The 10,401-nt window shown below is 47.4% G+C and overlaps 1 protein-coding gene across 1 annotated transcript in view; it reads right to left on the bottom strand.

The window, feature by feature from the left end:
• MAML3 (mastermind like transcriptional coactivator 3) overlaps positions 1 to 3,149 on the bottom strand; it is a 255,308-nt gene extending 252,159 nt beyond the window's left edge. Inside the window, exon 1 of the mRNA XM_061994019.1 lies at positions 1,668 to 3,149. Within this exon, the coding sequence (XP_061850003.1) occupies positions 1,668 to 2,108 (441 nt within the window). The 5' untranslated portion in view covers positions 2,109 to 3,149. The remainder of the gene's footprint in view (positions 1 to 1,667) is intronic.
• Positions 3,150 to 10,401: the final 7,252 nt, after the last annotated feature.

Genomic DNA, 10,401 nt, shown 5'->3' on the forward strand with positions numbered 1-10,401 from the left:
TTTTCGTGCTTCCTGTTTGGGATGCAACACACACAATTCCCCGCTTCCCCCCGCCACTTTGTGTGGCTCCTGCCGGCGTTCCCCCCCCCACTCATGCCCGCTGGCCCCGCTCCTTCCCCTCCCGGCGGGCTTCTCCTGCCCAGGAGATGAGCCGGGCTGCCGCGGCCGCTCTCCGGCGAAGAGGAGGCGTGTGCCGCGCTCCTCGGCAGCGGGGCGGGAGGCGAGGGCTGCGCTCAGCGCTAAGCTTTTGTTTGCCGCGGCGAAGGCGCTTCCCCACCTCCTCGCCCTCCGTGACAAAGCGGGGCCGGGGGGAGGCCCAGACAAAGCGCCCGGTATGATGGTGGGGGGCAGAGGGGAAGGGTGCTGTCCGCCGGAGTGCGCGGCGTCGCGCAGGGGAGGAGCCGGCAGCGCGGCCAGGGGAGGACAGGCTCTGTGCAGCCCAAGATAAACATACTGCTCCCTCCTTTCACATACGGGGGCCGAGGGGAAGAGCCACCGAGGGACGGTCGCCTCCCCTCCGCTTTGTCACGGAGACGCCCCCTCCCCCCCTGCGGGGGCCCACAGCAGCTGCCGCCCCGCCGGACTCTCCCGCACAGCCGCGCCACCCCACGCAGCAGGGGAGGGCGAGAGGGAGGGACGTGCGAGGCTTGTAAACCACATGCTGCTATCGCACCTCCCCTCCCTCCTCCTCCTCCTCGCCGCCCTCCACCGCCCATTGTGCGCCCGGCAGAGCGTAGACCCAGCTTGCCCTGTACCTGTGTCGTCCCCCCCCCTCCGTTCCGAGCGCCAGGCAACCCCGCCTCGGTGGGACACGTCAGGACACCCAAGCCTTTCACCAGCAGCGGAGTCGCCCGCTTTGCCCCCACCGGACGAGAACGAACGCGCCGACCGAGCTGCCCCGCCGCCGCCGTCGCCACCCCACCGGAACGACTGGCGGCCGCGACTCGCTATAAATAAGGCTCAGAGGGAGCGCGGGGCCCGGGTCTCCCCGCACCTCCTTTTATTATTCATCATCGGTGAAGCCTGGGAGTGAGAAACTCCGCTTCTTACTTGCCGCTACGCTCCTACCTTCTCAGCTCCCGCCCCCTTCTCCCCCCGCGCCTCTCTAAGCTCCTTAAAACCCAAGGAAAGTTTAGGAAGCGATTCAGCTCGCGTGGGGAGCCAGGCTCCTACACGCCGGGGCAGCGCGGCCGAGAAACCGGCCCAACTTTTCCTCCCAGCCTGCGGGGCCAACTTCCACCTTCCTCCGCGGCGGGATTTAAAAAGGCAGCTCAGCCGAGGCACACAGACGTGTAGCCTCTTCCCCCCTGCACATGCCCCTCTCAAGGAAAAGCCGTCGCGAACCACGCATGCACACACATAAAACCCTCCTTAGGATTTCAGCAGCCCACGGCGAACGGCCGGCATCGCTCCTTCCCAGTTCCCTCGGGGCAGCAATTCCCTTCTGAGAGAGACGGGGGAAAAGTTTGCCAGTTTCCCCTCCACTTCGTCTGTGCCCGTGAGAAGTTGCGAAGCCAGATGGCAGGCGCACCCCTCCCCCCCCCCCCGCGCTCGCCTACCCACCATCAAAGTTGAGCTGAGCCCCGTGTACCCGAGCCCCGGAAAACAACGGGGGCGACCTCCAGCTCACCCCGGCGGGAGCCTCGGAGCGGCCAGCATCCCCTTACCATGATCAGAGTGTGGTTCCTCTGCTCCGCCGCGGCAGGCTCGGCATCTTGCTGCTGTTTGCTCGGATGCTGCTGCTTGTTGCCGCCGGTGCCGGTTTTCTTGGCCCTCTGCTCCAGGGTCCGCTGGTAGAGGCTCACAGTGTCCCTGCGCTCCAGCTCCAGCTGCTCCGCCTGGGCTTGCTGGTACCTGCTCTCGCAGTTGACATGGTGCCGCCGGCAGCCTTCGATGCGCTGCCTCAGCCGCTCCACCACCGTGCTGTGCTTGGGAATGCCGCCGCTGTTCGCGTTATTGTTACCGGGAGCGGCGGCAGAAAGACCGTGGGGAGTGCTGTTAGCCCCGATACCGGCCCCGCCGGCCCCGCTGAGGCTGCTGTTCAGGTTATTGTTGATGCAGAGGCTGCTGCCATTCGCGGCGGCAGCGGGGGCTGCAAAATCCCCCATCCTCTTCCCCGTGCACACTATTTTGGAAGAACTTTTTTATCCTACCCTTCACACACACACAGTCTCCTCCGGGGTCCTGATGGGATACTTTCTAGAGAACCGAGGGGGGGGAGGGGGCACCACCATGTATCAGGGAAACGGCAATCCCAAGCAAATGTTTCTCTTTCCCCCTAGCCAATCCCTCTCGAGAAGCTCCAAAACATTAAAAAGAGAGAGGGAGGGGGATAAAGAGAGAAGGTGCTAAAAGGTTATCACCAGCATCACAACCAGCAAACACACACACACACTCACACACAAAAAAGCAGCACAACAAACTAAGCAGCAGCAATTCGGGTAGCAAACTCCAGGAGATATCAGACCAGTTCCTTTCCTCCTTTTTCTTTTTTATAATCCATTAATTCAAAATAGATTACATGAGATTTCCGGAGATTTTCCCAAAATCCTTCTCTCCCCATGGAGAAACACACTCTCCTCTCCACATGTACACACGCAGACACACGCAGCCGTTCACACGCACGTTCGCACACCCACATCCACACAGAGGCACACGCTGGGCACACACGGCACACTCACTCACACTCCCCGGCATCAAAAGACAGGCCAAGCCGCTTTCTGATTGTATTTTCCTTCTAGAAAAAAGTTTGGGTGTTTATGCCGCACCGTGTTCGCAAAGTACTTTGGCTGCTCGGCTGCATTTCAACAGGAACCTAAATAGCAAATCCTCGGGCTGGGGGAAGTAAACACATGAACAATCCGGGCTGAGCTGGAGGAGAAAAAAAAAAAAGAAAGAAAAAAGAAAAGAAAAAGAAAAAGTAGAGCTCTGAAGTCTTTGCAAAACGCCGAGCTGATACAGCCTAACGCTTTGCTCTGCTTTGCTTGCTGCTGCTCCTCCTGCCACCATCACAATGATCAAATGCTCTCCTCCTCCACCTCCTCCTCCTCCATGCCAGCGGAGTGATATCAGGACAGGAGCGCTCAGTAAACACCGCAGCAGCAGCAGCGGCAGCAGCAGCAGCGGCGGCAGCTCCTCCAGGCCGTGAGGCAGACCCGGGGACAAGGTGCAAAACCCGGCACGGACGCCGCCCAGCAGGAGCGGACATGGCGCTTCCCCCCCCCGCCCGGCGCCCGCCGCTGCGCTCACGCCCGGCAGCGGCGCGGAGTGCCCGCGGGCACGGCGGGGCGGAGATTGGGCCGCCCCCCGGGGCTCCCCGCGCCGCGCCGCCCTCTGCGCGGGGGCAGCCGGCTGCCTCAGCCGGACGGCGGAGAGAGCGGCCGCGGCGGCGGGCCCGACGGCTGCTGCGCGCTGCGGCGGGGCGCGGCGGGCGCTCGGGGTCGGGGGGGAAGGCGGGCGGGAGGCGGGGGGAGAGCAGCGGCCGTCCTGAGCGCCGGCTCCTGCGCGAGGAGCGGCGGAAGGCAGCGCCGGGAGCGAGCGGGCGGCCGGGGCGCCGCGAGGCTGCACCGTGCGCCGCGTTCCCCTTCGGTGTCAACTGTTGCATAATGAATGCAAAGGCAGCGCGGAGCCCTGCGCCTCCCAGACACGGGGCTGAACTTTCTATTTTAAACAAGAGCAGAAACATGACACGTTGGGCAGGAACATTTTTCCAAGCGAGCAGTGGCTGCCTCCATAGCCAGCGCGAGTGATTAATGGATCAAGCACAACATCTCGGGAACCGAGTTTTAAACCATTTTGCAGACAAAGCTGTTGCCCACACAATTTTAATTGTTATTTTCTAACTAGGACCACAAGCTATTGCACTCTAATTTATTTATTTATTTATTTATTTTCAATATACCTATATAACCCAGAATTATCTCGGAGAGACACCCTTGTTCTCTAGCATGCAGCTAGAAATAAAGAAAATTGGGAACTCATACATTAGTCATGAGATCTGATTTAAACCATCTTCATTTCTGCCACTGCAGATTAGCATAGGATACTATTTCTAAGCTACTCACAGTGGTAAAGAGCTGCCTTTGTCTTCTTTAAGTACTCATCAATACGAAATTTGGGCTTAATTTCATTCCTATTCCAACTGCTCGTGACTAGGTTGACATGGAAAAGAATAGGAGACAAATAGAATTAGTACTTACTTCTTTCCCTGCATTGGGACTAAACTTACGAGCTTGTCTCTCCCATTCCCCTTAAAAGTTTTGTATCATTTTTGAGAACTGAAGTACAGCTACTTATTGTTCTTCAAGATCACAAAATGAGCAGGGAAAAATTAGAGCTCTGCTCAGAAGCAGCCTAAGAGCAAGAGGAAACTTTAAATCCTGCCTCATTTACAAAAATCAGTATATCTCTTAATTTGGAGCCAGGTGACAAGTCTTAAGTTCTCTAGTAACTGTTTATCTGATGTCACAAGACAACAGTATTATTTGTCTCTATGAGAATATATACAAAAAAGTTGAATGTAAGAACTGGGGGGAAGGGGGGGAAAGAAGATGGGGGTTTCTTGTTAAATGAGAGGGAGTGTTTTGTTGGTTGGTTTTTAATTGAACTGGAAAGTGTCATCAGGCCAGAAGCAGAGACAGATGTGAATTAGGTTTAACTTTGAAAAAGTACTTTTTTGGGTTCCCGTGCAGTGCCCCTGGCAGCCTGGCCCCTGCCAGTCATGCTCCACAGCACATGCAGATCCACAGAGCACTCAAGTCCACAACAAGATAGAAAGGGAATAAAAAACACATGTGAAAGCAGTGGTTTGGTTTTCTACCAACTGCTTTTTGGTGCATTTTACAGCAGTTGTCGTCTTCTCCTATGGCTAGGATAAATACCATTTTTCAAACTTTATGGAGTCACACAAGCATATTTTAACATATCACTTATGCAGCACACGTGCTTTTTTTAAAGTGCATGCTGGATTGGTAGAGAATTAAATTCCAGCCTATTAAAAATTTAGGAATTTTTCATCCCTCAGCTACGTACACCTTGGTTCTGACAGGCTGCACAGCCCAGGGATGGTGATTTGAGTAACAAAGTTTTGTAGTTAGAACTTTTGCAAACTAGTGACTAGTTTTCTGGAAAAAAAACCCCACCTGAATATATTCTAAAGATGGTTGTTTCTGATCAAAATATATTTTTAATAGGCTGAGGTTAATACAAAGCTGATATACGTATCCACCCATTTCCCCACTCATTTTAGCAGCAACAGTGGTGATACTTGCATTATTCTATAATACAAGCTTTTACAAGATAAAGCACTATCCCTTGTACCTAAGAACGATCAATAGAATCAGCATTTCATAAAAACTGTTATTTTCCAGCTGTCATCCAGCACCTAGGAGCTAACTAAAAATTTTCACCTGATGGGAGAGTTTTCTTTTACAGCCAAGTATTGAATGGCAATTGAAAAATAACCTAATAGAGGTAAGATTTCACAGTTCATTTTTGTGTCATTTTTATTTTAAGGATACTTACACAAAGAGTTACCAGCTCCTGAAAAACTAAGGCCAAAACGATCTATTTTGGGAATTTGTTTTGTTTTGAGTGTTGGTTTTTTTGTTTTTTTTTTTTTTTTGTGAAGGACAACACTTCTACTAAGCCACTCAGTCTGAGTAAATAAAACTGGGGAAGACCCCATCATTATAGCCTGGGCAATGCAAGAAATAGAGAAATCTCAGCATTGCTCTGCTACTGGTTGTTGTCATTAAAACAGATGTTCTTCACACCCTTGACTAAACAACTCTGTTCTGTGATCAGACTCACTCCAGACAGATGTGTGCACTTACACATATGGCAATGGCATTAACGCACGCTCACCTCTCACATAATAATTTACTTTGCATGCACAAGTGTGTATATTTGCGCTATACCCTTTTTGTTACACTGCTGTGTGTGTGTGCCTCCCTCCCCACCAGGCTCACGCACAACTATCTTTACAACTGGAATTTCCAAAGAATCAAATATATCAGAATTCTAAGTGATGTAAGATGAACTTGCTGATGCCAGCAGTTGAACACTAATGCCTACCGGTATCAGCTGACAGGACGCTAATTACTAGTTCCAGGAGATGATTGCTTGGTAAAGGATCTATTCAGTGAGTTACGATTTTGAAAAATTATAAAGTACAGGCCCTATCTGTGAAAAGATACACAGTATGAAAATACAGCATACGTTCTCAAGATGATTACCATGACAGAGATCTGTCTAATTAGGAAGAATCTATTTTAACGCTAAGATATGAAAGAGCCCAGCTGGGAGAGGAATTTAGAGGAAGACACAGAAACATGACTGTTAAGCTGACAGCAAGTGCAGCCTAAGCATGTTCCAATGACAGCTTCTAAAAAAAACATTTCATCTCAGCATTTAATCAATAGTGGTTTCAGAACAAGTACAGCCTTACAGATAATCTAGCTAGTCATATTAGTGGGAGGAGCTCCATAAATAATATAGAAAATATGTCTTTGCAGAGCAACATACTGAAACCACTTTCCTTTTGTCTGCAGAGCTAGGGGGTTAGCCAGTAGATAGGCAACGTTAAGAATGTCACCATGAGGATAAACATGAATCCCACTCCATTAGAAACACCACTCTTGTTCCCGGCACTGCGTCAGGTTGGAAACTGCAATCGTTGTGGCAGCAAGTTTCAAACCATCTTGGGCAACAGATTAGCCTTCAGAGTGGCTGCCTGGGTAGAAACCTTTCTGAAAGCTCCTACTGTAATTAAGTCATTTACGTCTAAATTGATGGATGAAATTGTTACACAGACATGGGAGGTGAACCTAGAGTCAACTACACAGTGTGTTCACTGAAGATAACTTTGAAAACCAGCTAAACACATGCTTTTTGGGTCTGTAAGAAGCATCTTTCTTACACAGTGAAAAGGAATTCAGAAGTTTTCTGCTGAAGGTTCTCTTGGACAGAGTGCTAACTGAGCAAATCAGATGGACTGCAGTTACTACTACTGGCTATTTAAGTGCATGTTGCCCAAAACATTTGTCGTCAAAAAAGAATAATGATGTCATCTGGAGAGCAGCTAAAATAAAGCCATATAGTTGCGGGTTGGCTGAAACCAAAAAAAGCCTCACAACCTGCATCTATGTGTCTGTGAAATCCAACTACAGCACAGCAAAAATTCTCACGACAGCTGGGGTGGCCACAAGCGATGGTGATCACAGCATCCAGAGCTGTAAAAATTCTTCAAGGGATGAGCTGAGGCTGGAGCAAACAAAGTTGCTCTGGATAAGGAAAAAGTCACAAAGGCTTCAAAAGAGCAGAAAAACAAACCAATGGAGATAGGAATGGAAAGCAACAAAATCAGTGAGTTACGATTGCAAAAATCAGAGCTACAGGATTTCCAGCCTACACATTTCAAGTTGGAGAACATGGGGAATCCAAGTCAGACTTTTTCCAAAACCTTCCCAGTTCCGAACAACACTGAAGGCTCCCATTCAGCAAGGTATTATACAGCAGGACAGGCACATGGATTGAGACACACTCTCCCCTTATTACTCTGCTGAATCAGGGGTGCAAAAATATGGGAAAGGAATACAAAATTACAGATAGGTCACATCAAGAACATTAAAAAATAAGTGAATGCCATGAATTGGCCTTGTAACCCATGCACCATCCTGGCAGATGAATGGTACTGAAATGTATCCTAGTTTAGGAAGCAAAACTAAGATAATTAATCCTGATATATTGCAGTATGTCTTTCTGTTATTTTGGTTCTGGAGCTAACAGCTGTAGGAGATATCCATGGAGTGAAGTAGTAGAGAGCCTGAAGGGGGAAAAGGAAAATTGTAGTTCAGGCACAGGTCCTATCTAAGTCTTTGATCAGTCACACTGTTCTCAAGAGAATAAGAAGGTTGTATTGGAGGAGCCAGGGAGGCGGAGGCGGCAGGGAGAGAGACAGAAGAAAGGACAGTAGGAAAAATCCCAGAGATGCTTTGGGGGGGATTCCTTGCAGCTTACACTAGAAATATACAGGAAGGAACTTAAGTTTCTTTAGCCATTCTTATACTGAGTAGCCCACTGCTTCTCAGTAAAAACTGCCCCATTTCCATTCAGCATTAATTTAAAGGGCAACAAACAAAAAAATCCTTCATCAGTAAAAACAAATGCCAGCTTCTGTGATGAAGAAGCAGCTGGAGGAATTTTCTTTCTTTTTTTTTTTTCCAATTGCTGTTTCGGTGTCAGCCATTTGTAAGATGTTCAGAGTGAACATGATCACTTTGAATTTTCTGAGCCAGAAGAGACTTTGAACCTATTGAAAACTATCATTCATCCTATTTCATATGGGAGACTGAAGACTGTTCTGAAATCCTTAGCATAAACAATCAAGTTTAACATTCAAAAAAGTGCCATTTTCATAAGTTTTTAACTTACAGGGAAACAAATAAAGGGTCATTTTCCACAGTGCTGATTTTTTTTGTAAGATATTTAAAAGTTCAGTCTTCAAGTCAGAGAAACACTGCATTTTCCTCCTTGCACCAATGTGCTGACTGACACCACCACTGTTTCACTGAAACTGCTATAGTTTATAATCTACAAATATACAGGTATATAGCATACATTTAAAAACCTATATTTAAAGTACATCACTAAGGTTGCAGTCAACTTTAAAACCACCAAAATCAAAGTGCTTGTGCAATCTCTGTTTGGCTTCCTTGTGCAATCCATAGTATGATGAAGTCTTCAAATACACTCTTACACACTATTTTTCCTCAGGACTTTTGCTTCAGTCTGTACACAGACTTGTCAGTGATCACCAGTGAACAGCTATTCAATTATTTTTTTCTTCCTTTTCATTCTACATTTCACCTCATGTCTACTGACTAATTGAAACCCTGTTCACAGACATTCCTTTCCTCAGAATGGCCACCACTACTGCTCCTGTGTGTTTCACATGTACCAATAAACTGATTTTCACAGTTCAATGCAAGTGAGAGTACAGTGCTCTTACTCATGTTAGAGACTGGAAACTGAAGCAAAGAAATTAAGCTTAAAAGGTTTTGTTAAAATGCCTCATTTGAGCTGCGTTTTATAAGAGCAGCGCACATACACTTCAGTTGAATCTGTAGGTACTTAGCATTTCTGCTAGGCAGAACACTCTTCTCAAGTCAGGTACCTGGAAAACGAGGAATGCAATTAATGATCATCTGCAAGAAGTGGAGTTTATGTGAACTGGGTATCATCACTTAAGACAGCTCAAACATTTAATCTCAAATATATATAGTTCAATAAATTACTGGCAAACTGAGAAATTAGACCTTATAGGAAAGAAAACAGCACACATTGTTTTTCAGTTTGTCCCACTTTTGCTGTAGACACACCTTTCAAATAGCCTTTGCTAATGTAAAGTCAAAACACGATAGGCTAAGAAAGATAGGCTCGGGGCAAGTTTACCTGAAGCCAGAAAACACTCAAGAGATAAGATATAAAACAACATGAAAATCCCTAAAAAGCAAACAAAAAAATCCATGTTCATGCTTGGTCATATTAACCAAAATACAAAAAACAGTAACTACTAGCTACATGAAAAAACAAGTGTGCATTCAGGCTGTTGTCAGAGTCACTGAAGTTACTAGACAACATTCATCAGAACTCTAGGATGTCTCTCACCTTAACTCAGGCTTACAGTTAACTAATGGTTTACTGCAAACAACAGTTGATTAGATTCCAGTTAGATAGTGGGTAAAAAAATCCTTCTCATAATATGAATAGTGAGCCTTTAAATAGATATGGAGGTTGTTGATTCTCCAACATTGAAAGCTTTAGGAACAGGTTGGACAAATTTGTCAGTAAGGACACAAATGTAATTGATTTTGCCACGGAACAAGGCAACGGATTAGGTGACTTCTTAAGGCTCCTTCTGGTCCTAACTTTTCATAACATTACTGTTATTTAGGGAGCTTGAAAGCTATAGATGTATTGAAGTTGTTAATACCTTCATTTATGTAATTCTGACTTTAGTGTACAATGAGAAGGTTACGTATGAACTGATACGTTGGTTCAGACCACACATCCACCTAGCACAGAGCTCTATCTCCTACAGTAACCATGGAAGTGGAAACTGGACACCCAGGAAAAATGAGAACAGGGTAAGCATACTTTGCCTCCCAGCCTTCAAATGTTTTCCAGTTAGGAGACTCTATAGTATCTCTTCCAAGGTTTTTTTTCCAGTCTCTTCTTGCATGTCTATAAACTCCTTGATCCAGAAAGTCATCTGAGAAGTACCACAGCTCTACACAGGCTGCATGAAGAACTGGTTCCTCTGGTTTGTTCTGAATGAAGCTCTTACTACCTTCTTCTGATAACCCTTATGTTTATATTAGAAGAGACAGTGAAAAGCCA

The sequence above is a fragment of the Colius striatus genome, chromosome 3, assembly GCF_028858725.1.
Source record: "Colius striatus isolate bColStr4 chromosome 3, bColStr4.1.hap1, whole genome shotgun sequence".
Lineage (NCBI taxonomy): Eukaryota > Metazoa > Chordata > Aves > Coliiformes > Coliidae > Colius > Colius striatus.